This window comes from Trachurus japonicus, chromosome 18, assembly GCF_045865225.1.
Source record: "Trachurus japonicus isolate A0001 chromosome 18, Traja_1.0".
In the NCBI taxonomy this organism is placed as follows: Eukaryota; Metazoa; Chordata; class Actinopteri; order Carangiformes; family Carangidae; genus Trachurus; species Trachurus japonicus.
The window spans coordinates 17,386,720-17,402,973 of record NC_140924.1 but is presented as its reverse complement, the minus strand read 5'-3'; the positions used below and the strand labels follow the sequence as shown (position 1 = coordinate 17,402,973).

The window sequence follows — 16,254 nt, the reverse complement described above, 5'->3', positions numbered from 1 at the left end:
ATTAAAACATCTACTACCATCACATGTCAGTTACAAACAGCACATGATTCACTGGTTGATAAGTGATTTAGGAAACAAAGGAGTAAGGCTACAACATACAACAAGGTTCTGTTTCTGTTGAATTAGCTCAGTGATCAGTGGCTCCCATACAGGAAGTGAGCCAAGTGCTGTTGTCTGTCTGAGTCATGCATAATATTCTGCCAAAATGTATCTACTATCCCTCAATATAGTATAGTGTATCAAGTAAACACAAACTCCAAACCACATACTGTATTTATTTAGACATTTTAATGGATTGAAATATTGTGAAATATTAAATTTACAAACACACATATTTCAATATAGGATGTTAGGGCAGAATATATCCATACACCACATCAATGTGTATGTAGAGAATTTGTATTCTGTGGGCCCTAGTTTCGTGGCACAGTGAAAATAGCTGCGCAGAGAGTGCGCCAAACTACCACTGCACCGACTGCGCCTCGCCTCGCGCTGAGAGTAGACCAGGTTCGAGCTGGCATGGCTTTTGGCGCGCTCTTAGTTCGACTCTTCGGTACAAAACTTTCACTGCACCAAACTGAATCTATATGACACCCCCCTCCACACACACATACACTGACTGCGCCACCTTGCACCGGGCCAAGAAACAGGGCCCTTGGTGTCATGTTTTCTCTCTTCAGTAATATTTATGGTGTACAACAACACTGCTCAGACTCTAAATTACCTCACGTTATTGCAACATTTTTTCCATCTAAATGTGTAACATTTTAGACAGTTTCTGACTTGATAAGATAACATAAGAAAAAAAGAGATAGTGTGGCAGTTGAGGGAGATCATCTGCACAGCAAACAGGACTGCAGCTGATCGTTTCACACCATTGGGTAGTCATTTAGATCATTTGTTTTGATATAAAATATAACTGACATGCGCAAACACAATGAGGATATGATTACGAGTTATAATCGGTAACAGACAGGATATGGATATTAAAGACAATATATGTCAGAAAAACAGGAAAGAAAAAGAACTGGTTACCTTCAGTCCCTCCATAGAAGAGTGTATTCAGCACTAAAATATAGATTGAAACCTCATTAGATATGATCAACCTGACAAACATCATGATAAACTGCAGCATTTTAGAACCAGGTGGAGTTTCAGAGGAGACAGCTCTCATTTATCAACAAATTTACGAAACATTATTCTGTAAATTTCTGAAGAGGCAGGAAATATAAAACCCAAATTAAATAGATGTTAAACAAAACAAAAAACGTATGAAATGATACAACAAACTATATAATGAGCATGCATGTAGCTCTGGTCACATCAACAAAACTACTACAATGTAAAAATCATGACTCTGCCTCTGAAAGACACAGAACTGTAAAATGACTGATGTACTCACAGAGTAATGACAGCACACAGAGCAAAGTGTGGCCCATCTTCACATCCAGCACCGACACCATCGCTCTGCTTCTGGAAATGTTTCTACCTTACATTAAAAATAACAGAGAGAGAGGGATGGTACAGAAGAAGAGGAAGTTACACTTCACACAAGCATGAGATCACAATTTGTCTTTATTCCTCCAGTAAGTGTTTACACTTCCTGCTCTCTGCTAAAATATAGTGGTATATGTGTTGTTGTGCATAGGTTGGTGTCTGTCCAATGAGGTGTGTTGTGTGTATCTACGTATGCATGAATCTGCTTCATACTCTCCACAGAACTTCTGATGGACAATGAGACAAACAATAGAAGTGTTTGATCCATACGCTTATTAAGTGGATTAAACCTTACCAGTACTTGTCAAAGGAAAGTTCCTCTGTACATGTGAAGATAAGCTGTGATCGAAAGAACCAGACAGGAAGTGCAAGGTGCAAGAAAATGTAGTCCAATTTGGTACATGTGGTCAAATAGGTGTGAAATATGTCATACCCAACACACATTTAACCTCTAAGACCATGCATTAACTGCACCAAACTGCACTTTTTTTCCATGTTGGGGAAATTTACAGCATTGTAGTGGACAAAGAAATATAAAGAACAGTACAGTGCAGTGAAAAAATATACATGAAATTATTTGTTGTTTACAGTTATACATGTGTATAGTAAAGGTATGGTACATGTGCAGTTGTCAGATGGAAAGCAGTGCTTGTTGTACAGTGTAAGAGTTGCAGGGAGGAAGGACCTATGATGTTGCACACACAAACACATTGTGGGCGAAGGTGCTGGTCACTGAAGCAGCTCTAGTCAGGATGTCCCTCGAGAGGTGGGAGTTGTCTATCAGAGGTGGTAGCTTGGCCATCATTCCTGTCTCTCTGACAACTTCCACCAGGTCGAGTGGACATCCCAGGACAGAGCTGGCCTTCTTCAGTTTGACCAATCTCCTCCTGTACGTAGATGCTGCTGCTCCAACAGACCACTTCATGAAATATGGCTGATTCCCCAACAGTGACGTACACATGAGGTCTTAAAGGGATAGTTAAACATTTTGGCAGCTTTGCCTATTGCCACAATTCTCTTAGGAGTATAGGTTCATTACCTCTAATTGCCGGTGCAAGCTGTTTTTCGATTGGTGGAGCGGTGTTTTTCCCTCATCAAACTCATCAAATACACAATCCAACAACTCCAAACCACTCTTGTGAACAAGTTGGGACCTGCACAGAGTGCAGATAATCATGTAACATTGTGAGACAGAGTTGTTTTTGAGGCAAATGCAGCTGGAACTACATTCTAGACACGGCTGCTCGGCAGAGTGACTTCAAAAGGCAAGTAGTTCTGAGTATTTGCTTCATGTGTCGTAATGTTACATAATTATACGTTATTATTTCATAGTGTGGCTTATATGCAAGTCATAATTTGTCCACGAGAACATTTTGGGATTGTTGGATTGTGTATTTAGTTTGTGCCTGCGGAAATTCACCAGCAGCTCTTTGGTCTTCAGTCTTGCTCATTCTACAAAGTCCTCTGTCAGTTCTCTATACTCCCTGTCGCCCTCATCCATGATAAGGTTGACGATCACAGAGTCATCAGAGAACTTCACAGATGGCAAGTAGATGTGTTGTGACAGAAGCCTGAAGTGTGATGATTTGTGAAGAGGAACAGAGCCAGGCCTATTTCCTGCGAGGCCCCCATACTGCAGACAACAATATCAGACACACCATGACCTCACGTACTGTGGATAATTTGTGGTAGTCCAGTATCCAGGATGTGTTCTTGTTCTGTCCTTAATTTCTACTGGAGGACAGTCTACAACTTGCTCTATGATGAGCTCCATATATGGCCTCTCTCACCTGATGTGGACCAGTAAAGGTGCACTAGTCAATATTTGTAACTTAAAATTCAATCAAGGTTTTTGACTTTACTTAAATGTATTTATTCACAAATCCAATCAACTGTGAGACAAAAAATACATTGTAGCTACATTGAAACTAAATGTAAAAAAATATAATTTTTTAAAAAAAATGAAATTTACAATAGAACAACTCTTAAAGCAGAAGTAAGTGGTCCGGTCGTTTTCGCTAATGCTGCGTTCCAGGCAGGCTTTTGAAATCGTAAATTACAGCTTCAAGTCACAACTTACGACTTTGTAGCGTTCCAGGCAACCCACTCGTGTTTTTCCGACCTGTTTTACCTGTGAAAGTCACTATAACGGCCACTCGTAACTTCCGACCGGTGAACTCGTACCAGATCGAACTGGTACGACTTCACGGTCGGAAAAATATGAGTTTCCTTGAACGCACCATAACAGTCCTCGTCCCTACGTCGCCACATTCACGGCGTCCCTTGGCTGCACACACAGCCCTGCATGCCGTTCTCTCTCCTCATTGGATAAAAACTGTAGGATACGATAAATGTTTTCTCCTCGGCTCAGAGCAGAGCAGAGGGACTGACAGACCCGTGTTTCAGTCCAAACACTCTATGTAAGTGATTGCTGTCGGAAGATATAACTATTTAAGTCTTATATTAACACAAATATATCAGTTTCTTCTGCTTTAACATGAAATAACTCAGAAAGGAGTAAAAACAAAAAAAGGTTCTTCAAGCTCTCCAACGCCGTATATGTAATTTGTGTGATATTCCTTCCTGTTTCACGTATTACATACTTGATATTGATGTTTAATTCAGCGCAATGTAGCCTACATACTGAACAACAGGAAAATAAAACCAAAACTGTATAAGATGTTTGTATGAGCAATCAATGTTTCACTGAGAAATATTTTGCATTCAATACTCATTGGCAAAAGAAAAACTTCAATTACTTTTTTCCCCATATTATCTGTTGTTCACCTCCGTAAAATGTGTTGTTGTTCATGTCTCACTTGTTTTGTTGCTGGTGTTCTTCTATTCATAGACCTGTAATAAAATCACAATAAATCACACTAAATATAGTATTATGATACATTCAATGAAAAAGATCACAATTTCAGCTCAAAAGCTGTATGACAAGTAAACGTTTACTGAACCTTGCCACTCACCAGTTTCATAAATGGTGACTGGGTCACTGAAACCTGTGACATAATATCTCTGTGACATAATAATATATCTGGTCTCCATCCTCTGCAGCTGTAAACACCTTCCTGGGAAACACTGAAAACAGCATTTGGCTCACTGTTACGTAAGAAGCTTATGCCTCTTGTCAGGTCATCATTGTAAATAAGAACTTGTTCTTAATTGATTCTGCCTGGTTAAATAAAGGTTAAATAAAAAAATAACACAATGTTTGATGTGTAATTTGTATTTCCAACCATCAGGATCCACCACAGAACAGGTCAGTGTCACGCTGCCCCCTGCTGGTATCTCTGTCCTGTCTGCTGTCAGAGTGGCCTTCAGTTTACGCTCTGATCAAGTTAGAAAAACAAGGAGAGTTTAAATATAGAAAATATACTCATTCACAGGTTTATCAAGTACAGTAAACACATAAAGCACAACACACTGACTCCAAACCACTCGTCTATTTAGACATTTTAATGAACTGAAATACTGTAAAATACTACGTTAACAAATACACACATTACAGGATGTTAGAATATATCCACCACATCAATGTGTATGTGAATCATTTCTATTCTATTCTATTGATTTTGACAACTCTGACCAAACAGTCAGCCACCAAGCCACACCTCAAAGTGAGAGAATTACTTCATGTGTAAATTCTTTGTTTTTAAATATTAAGGCAGGACTGTTGGACTTTCTCCACATGTTTATTTGGCTACTCCGTCAACATACCGGTAATCATGCAGGAAATAACAGACTTTTCAGTAAATCCAGTCTGACATGAGGGTCAGCAGCATTTTATGCTCCCTTCAGTAATATGTATAGTGTACAAAAAACTGCTCAGACTGTAAATTAGTTCATGTTATTGCAACATATATCATCCATCTCCTGATCATGCAGGTCTGCAGCAAATAACTATCTGTTGTTAACTCTTTCTCAGCAGTGTAAGAAAATCAGTTTGAAGGTAACAGATGACGCTCTGGGGGTCAGTTTAACATTTGGTTGGGAAAACATGCAATTTTACATCATTGGGCACTTCTCTATTCATTGAAATAACATTTTGATAAAACTAATTTACAGGATCACATACAAACACAAAGAGGATATGACTAAGAGTGATAGCAGGAAATGAATATTATTTAAGGTAATATAAGTGAGAAAAAAAACAGATAAAACTGGTTACCTTCAGACTCTCCGTAGAAGAGTGTATTCAGCACTAAAATGAAGATTGAAACTGCATCAGACATGATCAACCTGATAAACATCAACTACAGCGTTCAAGAACCAGGTGGAGTTTCAGAGGAGGCAGCTTTTGCTTAACAACAAATGTATTTCTGAAGAGACAGTAAATATAAAACATAATGAAATAGATGTAAAATGAAACAAACAACTTTCAGTTTTTTATGATCGCTCTGACCCATTTTTCAATACTTTTAACACTTTTTCAAAACTCTTCACACAGTTACCACAACATCAGCCTGTGTGGGCTATTCACACATTTCTTGTTGTTATGACACATATACATACATTTAACACATTAAAGATTTGTTTGACCTTCTTTTACACACAAGCTCAGCTAAGACCAAACCAGTAGATGTTAACTGGTACATTTTCAATTGCTTTCACACTGTTTGTCAAAACAGAAAACATCATGTTCAAAGCCAAACCTAAACGCCAAAGTGAACAGCAGTTCACATTGTAGACTGAAACAAATTTGTAAATGTTACATCAGACTATATAATGATCACACATTGAAGAAATTAGTAGTGATAATCTGTGCAGTTTTCCATGTAGCTCTGGTCACATCAACAAAACTACTACGATGCTAAAATCATGAATCTGAATCTGAAAGACACAGACATGTAAAATGACTGATGTACTCACAGAGTAATGACAGCACACAGAGAAAAGTGTGGCCCATCTTCACATCCAGCACCAACACCGCCGCTCTGCTTCAGGAAATGTCTATACCTCACACCAGTAACAACAGAGAGAGAGAGAGAGAGAGAGAGAGAGAGAGAGAGAGAGAGAGAAGGATAGTACTGTAAGAAGTTGCATTTCATATGGTGTATGAGATCAAAATTGATTTATTCCCTGGAACAACCTTTGTGTCCTTCCTTTTTTCTGCACTGACTACAGATCAGTGTTGACACCTCTTGCCTTCTCTTGTGCCTTGTCCATGACGTGTGTGTTGTTTGTATGTATTTATATGTGTTCTTAATGTAAAGTGTCTATTGTGTGTTTACGTAACTTACATAACGTAACTAACATCATCATGATATACCTGCCTCGTGTTGTGTTGGTCCAACTCAGGCTGCTAAAACAGCTCTGTCTGTAAAGATGTGGACTCCACAAGACCTTTGAAGGTGTCCTGTGGTTGTCATAGCTCCCTCTCACTCTTTAGTCACCTCTGTTTTGTCCAATTAGGTGTGAAATGTATCATCGCCCAAAACACACTGAGCTATGACATTGTCCTTCATTGGCTATAGCATGATACAGAAATCAAATGCATGAATGGAAAATTACAGTCAGAGCACTAAACACAACCTATCTATGTGTTCGGACTCCTGCATGGTGTAATCTATTACATTTTTATTTCAAATCCAGTTGACATAGTACCTAGACTATGTCCACTTCAAAGCATGCCGTAAAGTTACTCGCTATAGTTTCAATAATTTCAATCTCCACATTGAGTCAAACAGTGGTTTGCTTTTTTTTTACTTACACACCCACACACCCATTTCCCCAATGGATTTCTAAATATGTTTGACTGATGATCCTCCACTTCAGGAATCGGAATCTTTAAACAAATGTATGACGTTTTTTTTATCATCCCTGCCTGTTTTACAATATCAGCCACTTGGTGGTGCTGTTGCTTTCATTTACTTCCTGTGGTCAACTGTCTTTGCAAGAGTGCAAACATGATGCATCATGCATGATATGTTGCACCATATTTGAATTGTTTAAAAATAAAGTGTTTTGTTGCATTAGTGCATGTATAGTTTATTTTGGCTGTTTAACGCTGGTCTATGCACTGATTAGCTATAACATTAACACAGGTGCCTGAGTTTTATTTCTGTGTGATCTGGTGTAGTGCAGGAAACTTTAACTTTAACTTTCCATCTGATTTTGTCTAAAATTATGCAATATATTGCTAAACAGTTCACTCTAGTTTTGTTAAAGCTGTAGGATCTGATTATTTATTCAGTGTTGATGATCTTTTTGTCCCACCCAGTCAACTCCTTTTTTTTCTTCCGATGACTTTGATGAACCAGAAGAGGAAGTTAACATTTACCTCGACAGAGATGGCGGGTGGTCAGCCACAGCACTATAGCTGTTTCCTTCCATGCTTGACTTTGCTCTTGTTTGGGGTCTCTCTCCGCGGTACGTATGCCTGCCTGAACTCAGTATTACTTTGCAGCATGTTGTTGATGCAACCTCATGTGAATTTTGAAGTGCACAGCTGAACTACACCAGATTAAGCTTACAATTGTTCCAGGATGATAGCATTGTGTTCACTCCTCACTCAGCTTGAAAATAAGATTTTGGCAAATGTACATATGACTCTGTCTGTATGGATATGTGTATCTGCATAAGGATGAATGAGCACGCCACTGTTGTCTATGTTTAGTGGCTCTATCAGAGAGTCGCTTCTTTGTTATGAGACAGAAAAGTGCCTGTGTACCTACAGCCTTCTCTGTCATTCATTTAAAATTTGAAGAATTATTAAGCCTCCAATTGTGGAACAGCCTCCCGGAGAACCTCAGGGCCGCAGAGACTGTTGATGTTTTTTTTTGTTTTTTTTAAAAAGGCTCAAGACCCACCTTTTCAATCAGGATTTAAATTGATTTCTGGTATTTCTTTATTCCTTTTAATCAGGCTTCGCATCATTTTTAATCTTTATTTTATATGATTTTAGCTACATGTTTTAATGCTGTTTCTATGCCTGTTCTTTAGAGTGAGTTTTTGAGTTGTAGCATTTTTTCTACTTTGTTTATTTTATACCTTAGTTTTTAGCTCAAGTGTTTCCTCATGGGGAACTATCACACTGGGAGTTGCTTTTGGTTTGCCAATGGGGGCGCTGTCCTGTGGACGGCTCTGGCCCGGGTGGCTAGAGGGCTCGGCACCTTGGTGTGGGGCTTCCTGTCGAGGCGTGGTCTCCCTCTCAGTGTGGTCGGTCCCCAAATGGAGGCGTTCTTCTTGCCTCAGGTCTTGGTGCCAGGCCATGTCACTGTTATGTGTGTGTGGGTGTGAGCTTGTGCATGTGCGTCTATGTTTCTGTGTCTCTGTGTGTATTTGTGTCGGTGGGAGGGTTGGGTTTTCTTCTTTGTTGTTTTTAGCTTCTGTGAAGCACTTTGTGCTGCTTTTATGCATAAAAAGTGCCATGCAAATAAAGTTTGATTTGATTACTGTAGATGTGGAGGCTTCCAGCTGTCCAAGTGTCATCCATAAACAAGTTTGGAGACACTGTGGAGCTGTCGTCTTGTTTACCAACTGAAGGTGTCACCACTGCATGGTGGAAATATGTATATTAAAAAGTTGCAGAAATGGACCATGGTGTAGATTTACACTCTCAGTTCAAAGGCAGAGTTGAACTAAACCCAACAAAGACTAGTGAGCACTAGTGGTAGCAGCACTGACTGAAAGTGACAGGCACTGAAGGCAGCAAAAGGTTTGGTTTCTCACTGAGGTCAGTGTTTGTGGCTGCGCTATGTTAACTACGGAAAATATCTTGTGATAAACAGACCAGTTTTGACCAATAGTACTGTGGAAGATTACCGTTGTGCTACAGTAAACTGTTTTCAAAATGTCAACAACATCATCAGCCACTAATGAGAAGCTACAACACAGCCACAATAATGGCTGACAGCTATGGTTTATAGTTCAGATTGAGCATCGCAATCAATATACTAAAATATTAAAAACATTGTTTGTTTGTATGGCCTCAACAACTCTTGATTTCAAAATCTGACTCATGTGAGTGTTTTCAAATCCTCCCACATACTTAGAGAAATGTCAGCACCGTCATCAAAGGAAAATGCTGACTGTTGACGGGAAACAATACACAAACATGTGAAGGAAAATAGTTTGTATGCTGTTATCCTGTTTTGTCATGATGTCATGTTGTGTGATGTCATTGTATGTCATTATCATGTTATCCATGTGATGCCACAGGGTCATGTAATTATTTTAAGCCGCTGTTGCATCAGATCATGCACATTATATCACCCTGCTTTTCTTATGTTATGGTAAATTAGAAACTTGCATGGTAGACCTAGAGGAGGTGGTAATTTGGTGATATTGTGTGTTCTCTCTTGAGATTATGTGATGCAACAAATATGACAATAAGAATAAAAAGGATGGTACTCACTCTGTTGTTTGATCTTGTGTTCCAGATGTGGAGGCCTCCAGCTGTCCAAGTATCATCCATAAACAAGTTGGAGACACGGTGGAGCTGCCGTCTTGTTTACCAACTGAGGGTGTCGCCGCTGCAATGTGGAGATATGGAAATAAAAACGTTGCAGACATGTATGAAGGTGTAGATTTCCACTCTCAGTTCAAAGGCAGAATTGAACTAAACCCAACAAACTTTAGTTTAACAGTGAGAAAACTGACTCTTCAAGATTCTGGTAAATTCAGTTTTGTCTCAGAGGCGAATGGCATTCAAAGAAAAACTGTCTTCATCACTCTACAAGTTCATGGTAAGAATCTTGTGTTGTGTTTTTCTTTTTTTGGAAATGTGGTGATTCTGTCCTATTATCAACTTATTCCATCAATCATTACTTTAAGGATAAAATAATCTTGAAGGTGGCCTCACTCTTGTTGCTCACTAGACCGCATACCTACCCCCGTCCTGACTGAAAACACCACCATCCATTCCCAAAATGGATCCTGCACAGTTTCGCTGAAGTGCACGTCAGGCTCTGGCAGAAAGGTCAGCTACAAATGGACCGTGGGGGAGCAGACCTATGGCTCCAGCTCACTGCAGTACCACATCAGGCCACACGATGGAGACGTCAACTTCACCTGCACCGTTTGGAACCTGACCAGTGAGGAATCTGCATCCGTCACAGTGAAGTGCAACAGCACGTCATCAGACCAACTCAACCCAGGTATGTAGAGATGATGAGAGTGAACTTCTTCTTTCTTTACATCTCATACGTAGTATGTATTTCACTGAATGATAGGGTGAATTTCTTTACAACTTTAACATACTATGTATTTCACTGAGTGATAATATCTTGTTTTTGCTATTGGATATATATGTATATTTTTTTTTACATGTTATAATAATGAAAATATGACATAATGGGATTAGATATTTCAAAGCATATGAAATCAAAAGTTTCAATTCTGCTGTAAATTGGATTTTTACCGACATTAATAATAAGGAATGAAGAATGAATTCATCATTGCAGCATCCAGCTCTTCATCTCTTGTCCTGGTCGTTGTTCGGCTGATTGTTGGGATTTCACTGGTCCTTCTACTTGTGCTCTCGCTGCTTTACTACACAAAGTTAAGAGGTGAATCGTCCTTCTGTTGACATTCGATGGATAACAAGATCATGGTGGAGTCATGAAATTGATCAAAAATTTAATTTTGTGACAACATTTGTCTTTTTCGTAGATGCATGTTCTCACAGGTTGGTCTCTTCTTTTGGTTTCAACTTGACAGCAGAAATACACTTTAATAGTAATAAATATAGCTAAATACTGTTAAGACCCATTGTTTTTAACTTTATGTTTCAGGCTCAGTCCGCCTCCACCAGCCAATCAGGATGAAACACAGCAGCAAGTCTACTCCTCTCTTCTCCACGGTCAGTCCTTCATCCAACCCTGATGTTTCACTGCTATTATTATTTCTACTGAAGTCACAAATATGACTTTTCTGCAGGTGATGTTTGTGTCTATGAAACGGCGAGAGGCCCTGAAGATGCTGGGGAAGGTATGCAGAAGTACTTATAACTTTCCTAATTATCATAGTCATTTTGTTGAGCAACAGTTCTCCTCATCTCCTTTTTCACGATGTGCTTGCACAACCTGATTTTGTTTTGACATTTGGCTGCAGCGTACATCCAAACTGTAATGCACATACATGCTTTATAAGCTGTCAAAATGTTACTAATGTGGGAACACAGCTCTGTAAGAGGAACTGTCTTGACGAGTTTTACCCGCTCATACTCGGCCAAAGGTTGTATTATCTCTGGCTGCCAGTATATGTGTGTGTTGAAAGGCTTGAGACTCCTGTTTTGGATTTACACCTTGATTAAAATGGGATTATTTCAAATTTTAAAGGCTTTTAGTCTAGAACTCAGCTGATTTTAAAGTTTAATGTTGCTTTAAATATTTGAAATCACAGATTGCTGTGATGGTTGAATCAACAAGAGGCTCTGAGGACAGAGGAAATGGTACAGTAAAAGATTCAATGACATGTTTATTCACCTATAGCTTTTAGACCCTTTATGTGTCTTTTTCAGTTGTTTACTCTGATTCTTTTCCAGGTCGGTATACAAGTGCATCATCAACAAAGAAGAGAAGCACAGATTATTATACTTTATTGTGTAGGCATGTTGTAGCTTAAATAGAATATGATGAGATTGGTGGTTATTTTATGATGTTTGGTGGTATTTTGGAATAAATTAGCAAAAGGTTGGTGCCTGAGTCAGAGTTCAGTGGAAATCACAGGGACAGGCATCATGTTGTTTCCATTTTGACTATCTGAGGTCAAGGAGAACGGATCATACGCTTAATCTACAACAGGAGTCAAACACTGATGATTGAATGTCTGCATGTTTCCATTTTTACCCACTTGATGGTGCCCTTATCTTTTTTCAGCTACAGTATCCTTGCAGCTTCAGCTATGAGTGCATGTATGATGCATAATTTATTGTTTGTGCATGTTGAATGTGTTTAACTCTGTACTATTACTGGTAGATCATTGTCACCAATTCAGTTGTTATTCCTTCATGTGGGTAAAGAACATTTCATATACAGTATTTTATTTATTGGTTTCTATGTGTGAGTAATGTAATGATATTGAGAATAATTCTTATGTAAATGACAAATATTATTGTGAAATAAATAACTGTATAGCCTACTTTCTAACTCATCTGGTCACGGCTGCAGAGTTTTGTAAAGGATATGAAGCATAGGGGTGTGTCTGTCCTGGTTCTGTTTCTCTAATGACTCACAGGCCAGCTTCAGTTTACCATCAGTGTTATTACTTCTTCTTTCAGAATGAACGTGAGCAACGATCCACGGTTTACTTCAGGGTGTTTTCCTAAATGGTCAGCTGATTTAGCTGAATGTCCAGATGGACTACATAAACTTATTTGAAAATTAAGTTTGGAATAGAAAATAATGTGACAGATGAGAGTGGGAGTTCCTGGTGCATGAATAGTGCTAAAATGCTTTCTTTAAACAGAAGGAAATGACCTAATAGCTTCCACTTTCCAAATTAAGAGATCCCCTCAAAGCATTTCAGTAAATCTGAACTCACTAGTAAATGCACATGTCAGTTTGTACTTTGTTAGTGACTTTTGGCTGCTTCACCTAAAGCAGAAGTAAGCGATCCGGTCGTTTTGGCTAACTTCTTGTCAGCCGATGGAGTTAGCAGTCCCCGCCCTCGTCATGGATCTATTGGTCCTTGTCCCTACGTCACCACATTCTCACGCATCCCTTGGCTGCACACACAGAGAGGGCCGCCCCTTTATGCCGTTCTCTCTCCTCATTGGATAAAGGTTGTAGGATACAAGGAAGTATACAAGAAGTTTTCTCCTCGGCTTACAGCAGAGCAGAGTGACTGACAGACCCGTGTTTCAGACCAAATACTCTATGTAAGTGATCGGAAGATATAACTATTTAAGACTTATATTAACACAAATTTCCCACTTACTTCTGCTTTAAGAGTAACCTTAAGGGTCACATTCATTTTTTATTTCTATTTTTCCCATAATTTAGCTTTTATTATGTGAAATTGTAGTTTCTTTTCTTTCTTTGCTGTACTTTTAATGGTAAGACGCATCATCACCAAGTCAAAGTTGGCTTCTAACCCAGAGGTGTCAAAGTCATTTTAGGTCAGGGGCCACGTACTGTACAGCCCAATTTGATCTCAAGGGGGCCAGATCAGTAAAATGATCGCACAATAACCTGTCCATATTTGTCCCTTTGTACTTTATTGTGCAAAGTACATTATTATGATGTTTACAGTTTATGAACTATCCTTTTTACAAAACATTATGAACCTGAAATTTCTTGTGAAAAATACATATAATTTCAACTATTGCTGGGCGATATGGACAATATGGGTAATATCGTGATGGAAATTTTGGATATATCATGTTTCCGTGACGTAATTAAGAGTTTCTCCCCAATTAGCAGCCAGTAGTGGCTTAATATTTTTGTCGGAGGCAAATCCCCTCACAAAGGCAGTCAGTTCTAGGTCAAGACCACATGTCGCAAATGACACACAGACAATTGTAGGTTTTGGTTGAGGGCTGATATAAAAATGTATACATCAAAAATACATCTCCCTCTCACACACAAACACACGCACACACACCCGTCGCTGTGCTGTCTCTCTCCGTCTGTATCTCTGTTCCCCTCATTTGTTGCTTTGAGCTCCCAGCTGTGCATGGATAACTGGGTTTATATTTGGCTTATCACCGAGCCGGTGCGACCCCACCAACCCGACCGGACACGCTGGTTCAGATCGATAAATTAGCGCTAATGAGACCAGCCATCATCTGTAGGTCGGACTGCATTGGGTTTTAATTTTCAGGCCCAGCGAGAACTCGAGCTGAGCTGCATGGGCCAAGAGCAGGACTTTAAGGTGAATGTCGGTGCTGCGTTTACACTACGCAACAAGCCGCTGTTGTTGTGTTGTGGTCAATATGTGAGTGTTGGTGTTGGTGGCTCTGTGTCTCTCTGATGTCTGCTGCAACTTTGTGAGAGAGGGGAGGGGGGAGAGGAGAAGTGGCGCTCACTTCCCCGCCCTCACAGAGTTTTCTGCGAGGGCGGGGGAGTGAGCCTGAGCAGAATGCTGAGCGACGGCAGAGAGAAGCGAAACTCCAAAGTTAAATACACACTGACGGCTTAACATTTGATGAAGATTTGTCCCGCGGGCCAGATTGGACCCTCTCTCGTATGTTTGTACAAAGTTACATAGCAGTCCCTCACAGAGTTGTTGAGAAATTTTCATGTGGAGTGACTAACATCACTATCCCCAAAGGCATAACACCAATGTGGTTCAGAATATAAATTATATTTCACTGAATTCAATGAAATCATGTTATTCATCGGTTTTGTAGACTGGATTCAAGTGATCTGTGATGTGGCTACGAAGACTCTCACCTTTGCTCACGTGTCATAAAATGGTTTGAATTTATAGACAACACAAGTTAGAGACGGAGACACAGTTGTGAGAGGCATCAAACAGTTTGCTAAATCTGGTGGGCAATAGCTTCTTCTTCTGTGGGTTTCACGTCATTGTCGATCTGTGAAAGGGCCTCAAAGTTCATAGGAAATCAAGCCACCATGCAAACAGTGCACAAACACCACTGCATGTCTGCAGGATCGCCAAACCAGAAGGTGTCAAGTCTAGACGTAAGAGGTTTTTGGGGGGGTTTTCACTGGAATGGTTTTCATTTTGTAGAGGTGTAATCTTTCAAGGACTTTTCCGCTTGTCTGACCTGTATGCAGGTAACATGCCAAGACTTACAAGTAAGCTAAACAGGCTTCTGTGTGGCCATAGTAAAGAAAGACTCTATGCCGTCACATGGTCTGAACAGTCCATGCTAAACCCTCGAGTCGCTACCATGGGGGACACCCTGAGGTGTGCAGGAAATCTAGCTTTAAATCTTTATGTTAACTACGTACGACTTCACTTTCTGGCACATACGTAGAAATCATTATAGGCAAGGTCATTCAGATGCAGGCGGCCTGATATTTGGTCACGACAAGGTCAGCATAGGCACACATCCTTTTTCCCAGCAGCACCGAGTCTGTGGTCTTATCTCAATGTTGGCTCGTCCACTTCCTTGTTTGAGCATGTGAAACACAACTTTCGCTTCAGGTGCACGCAATTATTGGTTTTAACACACAAAAGCACATGGAAACACACTGCAGATGGCAAAAATTAACAAATATGCAACAAATCTTGGTCTCTTCGATCCACCACTCCTTGGGTTTCGACCCAGTTTCGGCTTTAGTTGCTGTACTCCCTGGTACAGCAAACGCAACAAGAATGAGCCATGCAACTTGTTGTTTTGGTCCTATAGCACTTTGACAACACCTATTCGTAAGATTACCCACCATGTTTGATATTGCTGTAGTGATTGTTGTACAACAAGGATACTTGGGCATGATCCTACATGACAATGGTCCTGATGATTCCTCTGATGAAGCACTGGGAATATCTGCAGCCCAAAGTTATCCAGGCTTTTATCATCTCCCTGCTACCTAGGGGCCCCAGGTCTTCCATCTTCACTATTAGTGACATGTGAATAATCTAACGTCATGACGACTTGTTGACAGCTCTTATACTCTAGACCGGTATCTTTTCATCTAGGAATATCTGATGACAGGATGTGGCCTCGTTTTCCTTCCTCAAAAGTGATCAGATATGGATCCTCACCATCGAGATGCAGTTGCTTGCAGTCATCAACAGATATACTGTTAGCTCCACTTTGTTAGGATAGAAGCACGTTCATATAATTAGTAATCAATACCAGGATAATGACAAGCAAGTATGAACTTTTGATTT

At 39.8% G+C, this 16,254-nt stretch overlaps 1 protein-coding gene and 1 long non-coding RNA gene across 2 annotated transcripts in view; both read left to right on the top strand.

The window, feature by feature from the left end:
* LOC146969036 (uncharacterized) overlaps positions 1–9,093 on the top strand; it is an 82,862-nt gene extending 73,769 nt beyond the window's left edge. Inside the window, exons 2-3 of the long non-coding RNA XR_015034313.1 lie at positions 7,767–7,875; positions 8,907–9,093. This is a non-coding gene — a long non-coding RNA (uncharacterized LOC146969036). The remainder of the gene's footprint in view (positions 1–7,766; positions 7,876–8,906) is intronic.
* Positions 9,094–9,906: 813 nt separating this feature from the next.
* Positions 9,907–11,927, top strand: LOC146969035 (SLAM family member 5-like). The gene is made up of 6 exons (XM_085758929.1): positions 9,907–10,193; positions 10,326–10,604; positions 10,911–11,015; positions 11,119–11,134; positions 11,241–11,308; positions 11,386–11,927. Exons 1-6 carry the CDS (start codon positions 9,986–9,988, stop codon positions 11,454–11,456), a joined length of 747 nt encoding a protein of 248 aa, XP_085615055.1. The 5' UTR covers positions 9,907–9,985; the 3' UTR covers positions 11,457–11,927.
* Positions 11,928–16,254: the final 4,327 nt, after the last annotated feature.